The sequence below is a fragment of the Malania oleifera genome, chromosome 2, assembly GCF_029873635.1.
Source record: "Malania oleifera isolate guangnan ecotype guangnan chromosome 2, ASM2987363v1, whole genome shotgun sequence".
Taxonomy (NCBI): Eukaryota; Viridiplantae; Streptophyta; class Magnoliopsida; order Santalales; family Ximeniaceae; genus Malania; species Malania oleifera.
The window spans coordinates 106942823-106958978 of NC_080418.1; the positions used below are offsets into that span (position 1 = coordinate 106942823).

General features: G+C 36.1%; 1 protein-coding gene across 3 annotated transcripts in view; it reads right to left on the bottom strand.

The window, feature by feature from the left end:
* LOC131149320 (centromere/kinetochore protein zw10 homolog) overlaps positions 1-13843 on the bottom strand; it is a 40595-nt gene extending 26752 nt beyond the window's left edge. Inside the window, exons 1-5 of one of the 3 annotated variants that reach the window (XM_058099676.1) lie at positions 13562-13843; positions 11313-11873; positions 11072-11209; positions 10653-10826; positions 9725-9886 (exon numbers count right to left, since the gene is read on the bottom strand). In XM_058099676.1, coding sequence (XP_057955659.1) covers positions 9725-9886; positions 10653-10826; positions 11072-11209; positions 11313-11858 — 1020 coding nt within the window. In that variant the 5' untranslated portion in view covers positions 11859-11873; positions 13562-13843. Of the gene's footprint in view, positions 1-9724; positions 9887-10652; positions 10827-11071; positions 11210-11312; positions 11874-13523 lie in introns of all 3 variants that reach the window. The other 2 variants (XM_058099677.1, XM_058099675.1) reach the window with 2 other exon arrangements.
* Between the last annotated feature and the right edge of the window lie 2313 nt (positions 13844-16156).

Below are 16156 nucleotides of genomic sequence, written 5' to 3' on the forward strand. Positions count from 1 at the left end.
TTATGATTATGAATCATATCCAATTTGTGAATCTTGTCTCAAAGGGAAACTGACCAAATCTCCATTTGTTGGAATTGGAAAAAGAACTTCTAAATTATTGGGACTAATTCATTTAGATGTTTGTGGACCCATGAAAATTCAAGCCAAAGGAGGATATTCTTACTTTATCACATTCATTGATGATATGTCAAGATATGGATTTGTGTATCTTATGAAATACAAATATGAGTCATTTGAAATGTTCAAAAGATTTCGTAGTGAAGTTGAAAATCAGACTAGTAAAAATATCAAAATACTGAGAACTGATAGAGGAGGAGAATATCTTAGCAATGATTTTATTGGATATCTTAAAGAGAATGGGATTCTCTCACAGTGCACACCTCCTAGAACACCAAAACATAATGGCGTGTCTGAAAGAAGGAATTGAATCTTCTTAGATATGGTGAGGTCCATGATGGGGTTCAATAATCTTCCAATAAATTTATGGGGATATGCTTTAGAAACAGCAGCATATTTGTTAAATAAAGCTCCCACAAAGTCAGTCTCTATGACACCATATGAGATATGGAAAGGACGTAAACCAAGCCTTAAGCATATTAAAGTTTGGGGTCGTCCAGCTTATGTTAAGAGATTGCAAACAAACAAACTTGGTTCAAAGTCTAATAAGTGTAGATTCATTGGGTATCCTAAAGAAACAATCGGATATTATTTTTATCACCCTTCTGACCATAAAGTGTTTGTGGCCAGAGGAGCAACCTTTTTGGAAATGGAATTTCTTTTAAAAGGAAATCATGGTGAAGAAATGAAACTTGATGAAGTTCAAGAAACTAATGAATCAACACAAAAGCAAGAACTTGAAATGCAAGTTGAGCAACCCTTACTGGATGTTCTGAAGTTGACAAGTAGGTTGCCATCTTCAACAGTTGAAGTTCAAGAACAAGTTAGTGAACCAGTTCTAGAACCAATTGAGCAACAACCAAATCCAATGCAAGGTGAGCAAGTTGTACACAAACCTCTTAGAAAGGTCTAGTCGACAACGTCTTGCCCCAAATAGATTAAATCTAATGGTGCAAGATGAATCTCCAAATGAGGTTGATCATAATGATGATGACCCTACGACCTATGAAGAGGCTATACATAGTTCTGACTCTAAGAAATGGCAACAAGCCATGGAATCTGAAATGGAATCCATGAAGGTCAACAAAGTATGGACTTTGGTTGAAACTTCAAAGGATACCAAACTTATTGGATGTAAATGGGTTTATAAGAAAAAATTTGGAGCAGACGAAAAGGTGGAGACCTACAAAGCCCGTCTTGTTGCCAAGGGATATCATCAAAAGGAAGGAATTGACTATGACAAAACTTTCACTCCCGTGGAAATGCTCAAATCAATTCGGATTCTACTTGCTATAGCAGCAAACTATGATTATGAAATATGGCAAATGGATGTGAAAAAAACTTTCATTAATGGTGAGCTGGAAGAGGATGTGTATATGACACAACTTGAAGGTTTCATATCCATGTTTGATCATAATAAAGTTTGCAAGCTACAAAGATCCATTTATGGATCAAAGCAAGCTTGTAGGAGTTGGAATATTCGTTTAAACAAGACAATTGAAAAGTTCAATTTTGTTAGATGTGAAGAAGAGCCTTGTGTGTACTAAAAGGTAAGTGGGAGCACGATTATTTTCTTAGTGTTATATGTTGATGATATATTATCAATTGGGAATGACGTACCGGCATTACAAAATACTAAGATTTGGCTATCTAAACAGTTCTACATGAAAAACTTGAGAGAAGCAGCTTATATATTGTGAATAAAGATCCATAGAGATAGATCTAAGAAGTTGTTTGGGCTTTCCCATTCTATGTACATTGATGTCATCCTAAAGAGGTATAACATGGAAAATTCCAAAAGAGGCTATCTACCGATAGGCACTCAAATTACTCTCAGCAGGGAGGATTGTCCTAAAACACCTGATGAGAGAGAACGTATGAGTAGAATCCCATATGCTAGTGCAGTGGGAGCTATCATGTGTACCATGACGTGTACACAACCTGATGTGGGTTATGCACTTAGAGTGAGTAGTCAATATCCGGAAAATCCTAGTGAGGAGCATTGGAAAGTGGTCAAGACCATTCTTAAGTACTTGAGAAGAACTAAAGACCAATTCCTCATCTATGGAGATTCTGAGTTGAAACTTGAAGGTTATATCGATGCAAGTTTTTCTTTAGACAAAGATGATAGCAAATCTATTACTAGTTATGTGTACACCTTAAATGGTGGTGCAGTGAGCTGGAAAAGTTCCAAACAAGCTACGGTAGCTGATTGAGTGACTGAAGCAGAATATATAGCAGCAAGTGAGGCTGCTAAGGAAGCAGTTTGGATGAAAAAGTTCATTATTGAACTTGGTGTGGTTCCTTCAATAGAGGGTCTAGTTCCATTATTATGTGGCAATACAAGAGCTATTGCTCAAGCAAAAGAGCCAAGATCACATCAAAAATCCAAACATATTTTGCGAAGGTATCACTTGATTAGAGAAATCATTGCATGTGGAGACGTCATAATTCAAAAGATTGAAGGAAATGAAAATGCAGCAGATCCGTTCGCTAAGACACTTGGTGCAAAGGAGTTTGACAAGCACAAGTGGAAATTGGGAATGAAATACATGACCGATTGGTTCTAGTGCAAGTGGGAGATTGTTGGAGATAGAATTAGTATGCCCAAGATCCAATCTTACATAGTTTGAACACATTTTTTATCAATAGTTTTGATTAATAAATGGCATTAGCAGTTTTATTACTTAGTTATTTATTTAACTAAATAAAGATCCTCGATTAAATTTATAGGCTTCATCATGATGGAGATTGTGGTAATGAGAGTTAGGCATTTTACTATTAAATCTAAATTATTCTTGGTCAGAGGATCATTAATATTAGGACATCAATGATACGGTTAGATCAATATACATGTGGTGGTCTCTATAAGGTAGAGATTAGTTGATCTCATTAACTAAATTACATATATAGATGATGCATATGGAGATATGATCATTGAACTGACTCAATTGAAAATTCCTAATAATTAGAATTACCATCAAACTATCAATAGGATATTTTCTTGAGGAATATGATGTGAGAATTTTTTTTAATCTAAGATCTTCATAGTAATTAACATGTTATTTATCGTACTTTGATTCTGGACACCTATTGCCCTAGAGTGATAATTGAAAGGATATTGGGTATGATTTAACACTTGTAGAATTAATGATTGATCAAGATGGAATCCGTCAACTCTTGGTAATGAGTTTGAGCTCTATGTTGTCATTAATTATAACGACTAAATTAAGACCTTGGCCAGGGCAATTGAATGAAAGAAGAAAAAGAGTTTCTTTTGTCGTTCATTAGTCAATTATAATAGACATGGAACATAGTAGGTTACCTATTTGGATTTGACAGTTGGACTATATCCTAGGGTATACTCGGAGTTGTAATGACAAAAGAGAATACTACATTATTCTTCTACGGATTCTTGAACGTAATTGTGTACTTCATGCTATATGGTTATTAAGAAGTGTTGCTAGACGCCAACCTTGATTAGTAGATTGGTTTGACCAACTTACTACTGGCTTAGTATTTAACCTATAAGGCCGCACACTAACGAGTGTTCTGATCTTTGCTAATGGATTATCTATTTTATTATTTGATAACTAAATTGGGATCAAAACACTCGTAGTTGTTAGAATTTTACAATTTGCAATTTGATTCATATGATTCATATCAATTACACACCAAATCAATTCAACCCTTAATAGAAAATCTAAAAACAACTAAATCTATTGAAATATCTTGGTGCTTTTGAATTTGTTTTGATGATTTACAAAACATTAGTTTTAATGTTGAAATATCATGTGAATTTGTGTAATTCAAATGATTTTCTTTTATGATTTTCAAAACTCTCGATTGCATTTCATCTTATTAATGCGTTTGACAACTGAGTTAGCATGTAAAAATCATTTATCTAATGAATATATTTAAGAAATCAAGTTTACATTACAAGCATTTTGACATGCACCTTCAATCACACTTATAGACACATCTTCAAACGCATCAAAAGATGCATCAAATAGACGCATCTACGGATGCATTCCTAGAAGATCTATTTTGTGTTTGTTGTCTAGAAATTCAGAAAATGAATTGATTTTTATTTGAATTCGAATTACTATGATTTATTAACTAAGAAACGATTATTAAAAAATTATATGTGCAGTATTTTGTAAGATAGGATGATTTTTAAATTATGTTGACTTTGTGTTTCTTTGTATTTAATGCTATATTGGAAGTTGGAACAGAACTTCTGGGAATTATTTTCTCCTAGCTGTCCCAATAGCATATGCTGTTCTTTGTGTTCCCATAAGCTCTAAACTTGAATTTGAATTGTGTTGTGCATCAAATATAGTTGTTGGCTCTTGGAACTAATTACTCTCTTGCTGACCGAGCCCAGTTGTGCTGTCCTTTGAGCTCCCAATGCTTAAAATTTGAATTTGAACTTGTCTAATGCTTTAGTCAAATTGTTGACAGCATATATGTCTTGGTATTTTTATATTAAATTTTAAATCTACTCTAGTTGTTGGCATGCCTAACGGCTATATGTTGCGTTTCTTCTATAAATATGCAGGTTGTTCTTCAAATGAGGAAATCATAAAGAAATACATTATGACATTCAGAGAGAACTGCTGTGCTACTAAAAGATAGACCTAAATAAAGAAATATTATGTGAGAAAGAAAAAGAAAAGAGAGAAACTCAGCACCTGAGAGGTTCCTTTGTAGATACACTTGTTAGAGTGAAAGAAAGAAAAGAAATTGTGCTGAATTTTTCTGAGAACCTGAGAGTTGTGTGCAAAAGCTTATACTAGTTCTGCTTTGATTTTATATTTTGAAAAGCATTTTGCACTGTATGTTTTTATAATTAGTGTAACTCTATTGTGAAGGATCTTCTGATCCAATTTCCATTTCTACCCAAGATTTAGGACAGGTAATCCTAGTGCTATTAAGCACCAAGAGCCTCCTTCATGGATACACTTGTTAGGGTGAAAAAAACAACAAGTGTTGGGCTGAATTTTTTTAAGAGCCAAAGAACTGTGTGGTGATCCTCTTGAGAACCCGAGAGCTTATTATAGTTCTTGTGCCCTAATTTTATATTTTGAGAAGTAGATTGTATTGTATGCTTTTATATTTATAATAACTATATTATGAAGGATCTTGTGATCCAATTTGGATTTCTGCCCAAGACTTAAGACAGGTCTAGTGCTGTTTAGCACAACTTGAGTGAGGGCTTTCTAACCATGTAGGTCTTGATCCCAAAGGATACTTGGACTGATAGTCCAAGAGCTTCCTAGCACAATTTTGTTTGTTTCTTTCTAGTCCAAGGGGTTCTTACCTGAAGTGTAGACAAGTTGCCTGTGTGCTCTCTAGCACAAACTTTGTACAATTTTCTAATAGGGAGATCTCAAGCAAGTTTCTTGGAGAGTGGATGCATGCCACGTTTGATGGAACCTCAGTGAATTGGTTGTGCTTTTTATTTAGTTTGATTATTTGCTTGGGTGTTTACATAAACTTGCTTCCGCGTATCACCTTTGTTATTACTCTTGAAAAACATTAAGAGATTGACTAAAATTTTTATCACCCAATTCACCCCTTCCTCCACTCTTTGGTGCCATTATAGAACTAACAGAATCATTTTCAAATCTATGATTCACCTCGTGAATCTAATGAATCAATCTAAGTCTACTGATTCACACGAGTCTATGCATCTGAATTTACATATGATAATGTTCATCTCTTACCAAAAACAAGTCATTTATGGATATTATCGGGAAGTCCATGCAGATCCAGTGTAGCTCCTTTTTTGCTCCACAAGGATCAAGATCAAATGAACGGTCATTCTCGTTCTACCGAATGACGATCTATTTCTAACCTCTTAGTGACTAATGATCAAGTGAAACACAAATTCTTTAGTCGGATCGTTCTGGTAAATCTAGTAAAAAAGAAGGTAGGATTCCTGATTATTCAGAACTTAATCGAATCATAAGCACGGGTCATTGTTATCTCATATACCCGGCCATTCTTCCCAAGAATTTTGATTTATTGACAACGAAGCGCAGAAATAGATTCGTCATTCCATTCCAATCGATTCAAGAACGAGACCCAGGGCATCGTTCTTCTTTATAGTAGTAGGACATCTATGAATTGAGCGGGGCTAGTGTTTTTACAAGAAATATCTAGCCAACCTTCCTGCAAGAGATCTTTTCCTAATATCAAGCATATTGGTATTAGATAGAAATGAAATGGTAACTCCAACAATTTCTTTGTCCTCAACACCCCTTAATTGAATTTTCACCTAGTAGAAAAGATTTAAAAATCATCACAAACCTCCTTTTTTCTTTTTCTTTTCTATTGCAATTTCTGGATTATTATATGATGATTTTTAAACTTTCCATATATAGAAATAGAAACAAATAGACTAGAAATGACATCTCTTATGTCAATGACACCAAAGGGATATTAAATGAATGGAATTGGGATATGGAAGCTTAACACCTCTCATTCTAATTACTTTTTCAAAATAAAAAAGAAAAAAACTATGAAAAGGTCATCTAACTCAAAACCCCAATTATAATTATGACATCCCTTCTCTCCCATTTCACATCTCGGGGGGCACCGTTCTTATAGAGAGAAACGCGCTTTCACATCTTCTTAACCCGAAATGGCTGGGGAGAGGAAAGGTTCTTTTTCCGGTCTGAATTCAGGCACGGCCCGCCCATCTACTACTAGGTCCAGGGCCACGCAAGGGTGCCGCTATGCCCTGCTGCTCTGCTGCGGCCGGCCCCCGGACTATGCAAAAAAATTGAGGAATAAAAACCATAGTGGTTCCCCCCCCTTTGGTGATTGACCGAACAACGATTCCTTGTTTATGTCCGTTTTATGTTAAAAAAGAGGAGAAAATAGAACGTTAGGTCATATATTGCTTTTCCAAAACCATTCTTCACTCTTGAAGGAGTATAGTATTCTATCATTGAAAATAAGAGGCACAACACTCATTGGCTAAGCTGGTACTCATAAGAGTTTGGTCTTTTTAGTAGTGTTCAATTATTATCATTTTTTTAAGTTAGTTTTTTTTTTATTTTTAATTCGAGAAAGAATATGCATGAAATATTATCTTTTTTAATTATTGACAAACATCAAAACCATCATATTCCAATTCACACGATTCTGGACTAATCATATCCTTACAGACCCAATTGGTTTAAAACAGCTTTCTTTTTTTATTGCTTTAATTTTTACACAGTTATCTTCTATTCCTTGTCTACGTCAGTTTTGTGCTAAAAAGATGAGAAAAATAGAACTTTAGGTCTCATATTGGCTTCAGAAAACCATTCTTCGCTCTTGAAGGAGCACAGTGTTCTACCATTAAAAAGAAAAATCAGAACAATAATCAACTAAGGTGGTACTCATGTTTTGTTGTGTTGTTAAGATTCAAAAGTTTGTTTTTTTTTCAAGTAGTTTGTTCAATTATTATCATTTTTTAAAGTTAATTAGTTTTTAGTTTTAATTCAAGAAAGAGTATACATAAATTTTTTTTAATTGTTGATAAACACCAAAAGTTCAGTTTTTTTATTATTTTTTTCTTAAACAGCATAAAGTTTCTTTTTATATTAATAATTCTTGACTCATTCCCTTACTTTTCATTTGTTTAAGAAAGCATACACATGAAATATGATTTTTTTATTGTCAAAAATTAAATCTATTGTACTATTATACTTGTTCGTATCTCAGCATATGCATGTCATTTAGAATTGATATTAGAAATTTGTACCGATTCAATTCTCAATTCTCAATTCTCAATTCCAAAAATTGGACTTTCAGTCCATGATTCGAAAGTGAACCTAAGGAAGGCTACTGGCTCTGTGGATTGGATTTTTTATTATTAAGATTCTTGAATGTATTGGTACTCCTACAAGCTTTACCAGCAGGATAAATAAGTGTCATCTCTACTCATCTCTCTCTCTCTCTGTAAATGGTTCTTTGGAAGGATTTTTAAGGGGGGGAAGGAATAGGGCCATTTCTCCTTATTTGGTTGTTATAGTCATGAAGGTGCTTATCAGAATTCTTAAGAGAGCCGCTTGTCAGGGTGATTTAAATTCCATAGGGCTGTATATTGGACATCACAAAGATATGTGGTGCTGACAATCTTCTTAATTTTGCTCATGGGAATGCAAAGTCCGCAACTAGCATTAAACATGCTTTAACTCCGTCCTGTGTACTTTCAAGTCTGAAATCACATCCTTCAGAGTCTGGAATTTTCTGCTCAGGTATTTTGGAATCTATTATGCATGAAATTATCCAGAAATATTAGGAGTTTCATTTGGCGATCTTCCTGTTAAATATCTTGGAATTCCTCTTGTGACCAAAAAGAGTGAGCAAGTATGACCGTAATCTATTAAATGAAAGGTTCTCTTCAAAAATTCAAAACTGGACACATCAAACACTATTCTATGCTGGGAGGCTACAGCTTATGAAATCGGTTTATCAATATATAAGGGTACTGGAGTTCAGCTATTTTTCCTCCTCAAACTGTTATCAATGGTTTGGAGAGAAAACTTTTAAGGCTTTTTTTTTGTGGAAGGGTAGTGTTGCAAATGAACCAAGCCGTACATGAGGAGCTTGGCTCAGCTGCCTAAAGGCTCGCTAGGGCTCATTCTGCTGTTCATTCTCCAAAAAAGCACTTGGACATCTCCTTGGAGCTAAACCTGTAGCCTTTACTTGTTCAGAAACATCATAGGCAAAGGCAAAAACACATCTCTCTTTTTTGACAATTGGCATCCTCAAAGTCCTTTCATTGAGCATTTAGGGCTTCATACAACTTTTGAGTATTGTCTTCCTATAAATGCAAGAAATTAAGATATTATTGATGACAATGAGTGGCTCTGGCCAGAAGGTTATCTAGTAGTGTGATTGAAATCAAACCCAAGCTGAACTTCAGGATAAGGTTTTGTGAGAGTTGAATGCTTCGGGGTTCTTCTCTTTCTCTTCTGCTTGGAATCAGTTAAGATATAAAAATGCAATAGTGGGTTGGTCCTCCTCAATCTGGGTTTAAGTTCTGTATTCTTAAGCATTCTTTTATATCATGGATGATTATCCTGGATCAATTATTGACCTTGACTATTTTCTGTAAGGAAAATACAATCTCTTATTTGTGTGATATGTAAAGAAGCTCCAGAAAACAAGAATCATCTTTTCTTTGGTTGCATTGCTACGGAAGGGATGTATCACAAAGTTTAAGTATCCTTAAGATCACAAGACAGTTCTCCAGCTGAAATGAAGAATTTATATGGTTCTCTTCTCTAGGTAATAGTCCTTCAGATACAAGGTAGCTTGGGTGGCTTCGACCTATCATATCCAGAGTTATATGATCATGTTCCATTTGCTACAGATTTCGTAGTTCACAATGTTTTGATAGATGTAAAGAGGTTAGATAGGTTTTTCTCTTGATTTTGATATTGCGAGGCTATTTTAGACTCGTTCTCAATGTTTTCCTCTTGTGCTAATATATTCTTTTTGCCTTTTCTATATTTAAAAAAAAAAATCTAGTATTTGCCAAAAGAAGTCATAATTGTGTCAAGGAGAAAAATGCAAGCTTCATATAGAGTACTGGAAATCAAACCTTGGAAAGGAAGTTAGAAATAATCAATTCCGATATCCTTGGCCACGTCAATCTCCCAAAACATTGTATCCAAGTACCATTTTGAAGGCATATGAATTTGTAAATGAACTTAACAACTTGTATTATCCTTGAATAGACAACCTCACCATCCATGTCTTCAATCTGAAAATAAATAAAAACATATTGTAGATGCCACAATTAACAAATCTCACAGCAAAGATTAATACAGATAATAAAATTGCTTAATTTTTCCAGACAGAGCCTAAGGTTATTTCTGCTTCCAAGCTTGTTTATAATTACATGTCTGTATACTCTGTACATTGAGAAAAATGACATGGCAGGAGTTATTGAGAAAGTCATAAGTCACTAGTTCATTAAGGAATCTATAACTTGTAGCAACAATTACATGTAATCTATAACCATATAGCATGTACGTGCAAAAACCTCATTTTACATGCAAGGAAGGAGGGACCTTTAGTTCAAAGAGAAGTTTTAGCTCCATGAAGGATGTGTTAAAGATTCCAAATGGTGACATTACATATTCAAAAAATAAGGAAGTCAGAAAAATATCTCAAACCGAAGGATACACCAACTGGATGGAATAGCTTCCCAGACAATGTTCTAAATCATGTAAATTATCTCTTCAAGTGCTTGGGAATAAGGCCTAGTTGTTGGTCATGCTGTTTTGCCTCTTTAAATATGGTTACTAGCACTTAAATGCACATTGTATTCTTACAGATGACAGAACAGAAAAACTGAAACTGTGGTTTAATATTTCCATCTTTGTTTCATTCTAGAGCACTATGTCTCCAATAAGATTCATTGACATATCAATAGGTTTGTCACCAAATGCTCCAAGATTTGCGTTTCCATAACAATAACAAACTAAACATTAAATATATTCTTAGATTTTAATGACAAGATTTACCTTATGATCAGAAGATGGGACTATCTTCAAATCTGCCATAGTCATCTGCTCTGAGTCTCGATATAATTCTTCTACTAATGATATAGGAGAGCTGCAACTTAGCAGAGGAATGATAACATACTTGTTCATCAAGTCAGCAACTTTGGCAAGCCCATAATCTAGAATGCCAACCACCTGCAGTAGCTCCAAATAAGAATTTTTGTAATTTAAAAAAAAAAAACCCACTGTTATAATTAATCTTATGAAGGGTTTTTTTGTCCTCCCAAACAAAATTCACAGAAGAACATCTTCCGGTTCTAATTACGCCAGAGCTACATCAAAATAAAATTCATCCTCAAGCTATTAGAGCAGGAGGCATATATACAACTCAATATCCTACTTGATTGAAGATAAAAAGGAACAGCATAAAGTAAACTCACATCCATTGCTTCCAGAACTCTGTGGAGTTCCACTCCGTCAATTTCATTAACGGTCAATTGATACTTGACACGAACACTGTTCTGCTCCTTCTCAAACTGCACTGCTTTCTCTATGAACCTCACAAGCACTTCTTGAATCTACAAACCCAAACCCAATTCCTCTAAAAATACAATCACAAAATAATAAAAATCACCAATAACTCAATCAAAATCCATCAAATTAATACATATGTAACCTCACCTCATCGAAACACTGGAGCCACTCCTTCCTCAGCAAGCCATACACCACTGGCTCTCCCCCCTCTACCTCACTTACCCTAATGGCCTTCTTCAAGTCCCTCAACTTCTCCGCCGCAATTACCAGCCGTCCGACATTCACATCCTCTCTCACACCCTTCAACCTCTCGCTCAATTCCACAATTGTTCTCACTAGCCCCAACAACTCCCTCTTCTCCCTTGCCTCCCTCGCCGTTTTCGCTATTTCCTTGATGGTATCGCAAATCTCAGCGTCCACGGGACGATCGGAGATGAGGCGGAGGAGCTCGAGGAAGGTGTCCGAGATCTCCGCCGATCTGTCGGAGGCGGCGGAACAAGCAGCAAAGATCTCTTCGAAGTCGTGGCGATTAGAGAGGAGGTACTGGTGGACTTGGGATTTGATGTGGAGGGAACGGACTTGGAGACGGTCAATGAGGAGGCGGAGATCGGGTGCAGAGAGTGGAGAGGAGTCGTCAAGGTCGTGAGTGGAGAGGAGATCTCGGACATCGATGGAGTTGAAGAGGACGTCCATTGGTGGCGGATAGACCTGGCAAAGCGGATCAGGTCGGTTTATCCGAGGCAGATAAGGCGGATTATCGGGTGAAAAAATCATAATCCATATTTGACTCGTTTAAGTGGCGGATTAAGCGGTTTCGGATCGGATAATTTATGGTGGATGGGCGGATAATCCGTCATTCTCAAATATAATTTTATTAATAATTTATTTTTTGTCATAATAATTTAAGTTGTATACGGTAACTTGCGATTAGTTTGTGTATTAATTTTTTTAGTAACTATATCAATCATTCAATCATTCATACTAATTAACAACTCCTAATTCATGCAAGTAAAACAGTAAACAATAAAACACAATAAATTAGTCCCAATCCAACTCAAAATAGAAACTCAAACTCAAACATAATAAATTAGTCCCAAGAAATTTCGGAAAATTTCACAATCAGAAGGCACAACAATGCCACTTCTAAAGAATAATTTGTCACTTATGCATTTTAACAAGCTTCATTCAAGAAAACATGATGTTCCAACAGGTGAATTCTTCAAAATAAGATCTTCAGTTCCATATAAAAATTTTGCACTCAAAAGGCACATTGCCTTTATGCCCATGGAAATGCCTAAATGATGACATTTCAAATTGAGGATTCTTCAAAATAAGACCTTTGGCTCCATTTAACAGAGCAGAGAAAGCCAAAAAAAAAAAAATTGCAATAGTATTACTAGCTTAAATTTATAAAGAAAAAATAGATTTATATTTAGAATATAGAATAATATTAGTAATAAATTACCTTTGTTTTCCAATTGACCAAGAGGTTAGATGACAAAAAAAATAGAGACTAATCACCACTTGGACATTTTAACAAACATGTAATGAAACATGATATTGTAAAAAGTGAAATTTTTTAAGAGAAGAAAAGAAATAGAAAATGCTAATACAAGAAGACCACCCAAACTAGGTTTGAGCCAATCGATCATGGTGACTCTTAGCAACACCAATAATGCCAAAACACCTTTATTGAGCATCCAGTCCCAAATCAAGTCCATAGAAGACCCATGGTCTCAAAAAATCTGGGCACCAAATAACCAAAATAACAATGAAAGTAGAATTCCACGCCTTCCAAAATCTCTAAATTCAACCACCAAGAAATCCTCCAAAGAATAAGGGCACCCATAACACTTCCCAACAGGCCAAAAATCTTGTTCCAAAGACACCAAGCCACAGGACTGAGAATAAATGAGCACGGTCCTTATTACCATAGCTACACATGACACAAACATCTGAACATAAAGCCTAATAAGGTCTCTCAACCTGCAAGGCTACAACAAATCATTGGTGTTAACCCTATTAAGAATGGTGATCTACACAACACCTTTACTTTGAAGGAACTTTAGCTCTCCACAATTTATTGGCAAGATGAAAAAAATGATAAGATGTGTTCAGGTGAGTACAGAATCATTTACAAGAGAAAAAACCATAATTATCCAAACACCAATCCTAAAATCCCCACAATGGTAATAACAAGAAGAATCCAAGAACCACATGAGAGAGTTCCTCAAGCTCCCCATCATTAAGGTTAAAACAAAAAGTGAAAATCCCAAACAATGCTGCTAAACTTACTAAAAAACTGATGAACATGGAAAGCAAAAAGCAGATTTGTAGAAGAAGAAGAAGAATAATTACAAATTCGAACTTCGACGCAAATGAACTCACGAACTCACAAACGCTCAAAGACGGGCTTGCGAGGAGCTCCTTCTGGTTTGAAAATGTCCACGATGAACTCGCGAAGCTCCTGACGAAGTGACGAACTCGCGAAGGGCTCCTGCTGGTTCGCAGTGTGGAAGACCAACTCACGAAGGCCAGAGGGCTTCGAAGGGTCGAAGAAGAAGGCCAGAATGAAGGGTCTCTCACTCAGTCACTCTCTCCTCTCGTGTTGGCTCTCTGAGCAGAGACGTTCGTCACGCTCAAATGAAGAATCGAATAGGGCAGCAGGCAGCTAGGTCTCGAATTGAATTGGGCTGCGGGCATTAGGTGATTAGGGATTTAGGGTTGGGCCGGTTGGCCTGGGATTGGAGTAGGAGGGGCCGAGTGGGGCGTGTGGGCCGTGCGGCCGTGGGCACTTGGGCAGTGGGCTCACTTGTCCGGCTGGGTTTGGAGTCTTTGGACTTAGGCTGTAGCCTGTTGGGCTTTCCTAGGTTTCTAATGTAAGCGGGTTGGCAGATATCCGTCGAACAAAACCCGACCTGACCCGCTAAGGGGACGGATATGAAAATGAAAAATCATATTCGACTCGTTTAACAAACGGATAATTATATGACCGTTAAAACGGGTTGGATGCGGTTTGGATTAAAGGATTTTTATCCATTTTGCCAGGCCTAGTGGCGGAGGAGAGAAGTGAGCCAGTCGGCCATGGAGGCTAATGTGCGCATGTTGTTGGTCGCGGGGTCACGATACGAGGTTTTTGGGGGTTTCATTAGGATAGCAGGAACCTGACCCTGGAAAGGCAGCAAAGAAACTAGGCTTAATGGGGCTTGGGTCTAGGCCTGGGCTTGAGGCGGCTTGTATTGTTTGGTATATTTTTGACAACTTGAGGCCCATGCCTGAATTTAATTTTGAACCAATTAAGGCTTAAAAAAAATTTCAAAAATTAAAAAGTCAGTTTAATTATGAAAAATATTTTTATTTTTTATTTTAAAGTGTTTTAAAAATTTATAAAAAATTAGCATCACTTTTAGTTTTTCAAGATTTATAATAACAAAATAGAAAATAAATAGTTTATTTAAATGTGTAAAACAACTTTTATATATTTTTTATATTTTAAATAATTACAAAAGCAAAGACAACTTGGTTTTAATTTTTCAAAAATTATGTAAGATGGTATGTAAGATCATGGATTCGCGATTGATAATTTAATTTATATAGATTTTAAGAGAAATTCAATATATAATCCATATAAATCCAACTATTTATTTATTAGGTTAACATGGATTCATATAAATTACATTAAAAATCAACTAATTAAGAAACTACATTAAAGGCGAGTGTGCAAAATAGACTAAAAAGAGGATCCCTGCATTCAATTAATGAAACTATGTGTGTGCTTTATAATTCTTTATTTTTAAAAAATTATTAAAAAAATAGTCAAGAATTAAAAAATGCAGAAGAATATTTTTCATCTTCAAATGTTTCCCTTCGGACTAATCAAATTGAGGATTTCTTTTTCTAAATAAATAAATAAAAATAAAAATATTAGAAGCCAACAACTACAACAAAATGAAACTAGAACTTCAAACTCTCTTCCACTACGTTCTTGGGAACCGGAACCGAATATATTCTACTCTACGTATGTAACCTCACCTCATCGAAACACTGGAACCACTCCTTCCTCAGCAAGCCATACAACACTGGCTCTCCCCCCTCTGCCTCACTTACCCTAATGGCCTTCTTCAAGTCCCTCAACTTCTCCGCCGCAATTACCAGCCGTTCGATAGTCATATCCTCTCTCACACCCTTCAACCTCTCACTTAATTCCACAATTGTTCTCACTAGCCCCAACAACTCGCTCTTCTCCCTCGCCCTTTTTGCTATTTCCTTGACGGTATCGCAAATATCGACGTCCACGGGACAGTCGGAGATGAGGCGAAGGAGCTCGAGGAAGGTGTCTGAGATCTCCGCCGATCTGTCGGAGGCTGCGGAACAAGCAGCAAAGATCTCTTCGAAGTCGCGGCGATGAGAGAGGAGGTACTGGTGGACTTGGGATTTGATGTGGAGGGAACGGACTTGGAGACGGTTGATGAGGAGGCGGAGATCGGGTGTAGAGAGTGGAGAGGAGTCGTCAAGGTCATGAGTGGAGAGGAGATCTCAGACATCGATGGAGTTGAAGAGGACGTCCATTGGTGGCGGAGGAGAGAAGTGAGCCAGTCGGCGATGGAGGCTAATATGCGCCAGTTGTTGGTCGCCGGGGCACGTTAAGAGGTTTTTGGGAGTTTCATTAGGAAAGCAGGAACCTGAGCCCAGAAAGGCTGCGAAGAAATTGGGCTTAATGGGGCTTGGGTCTAGGCCTAGGCTTGAGGCGGCTTGTATTGTTTGGTATATTTCTGACAACTTGAGCCCCATGCCTGAATTTAATTTTGAGCCAATTAAGGCTTAAAAAAAATTTCAAAAATAAAAAAATCATTTTAATTATGAAAAATGGTTTTATTTTTTATTTTAAAGTGTTTTAAAAATTTATAAAAAATTAGCATCATTTTTAGTTTTTCAAGATTTATATTAACAAAATAGAAAATAAATAGTTTATTTAAATATGTAAAACAACT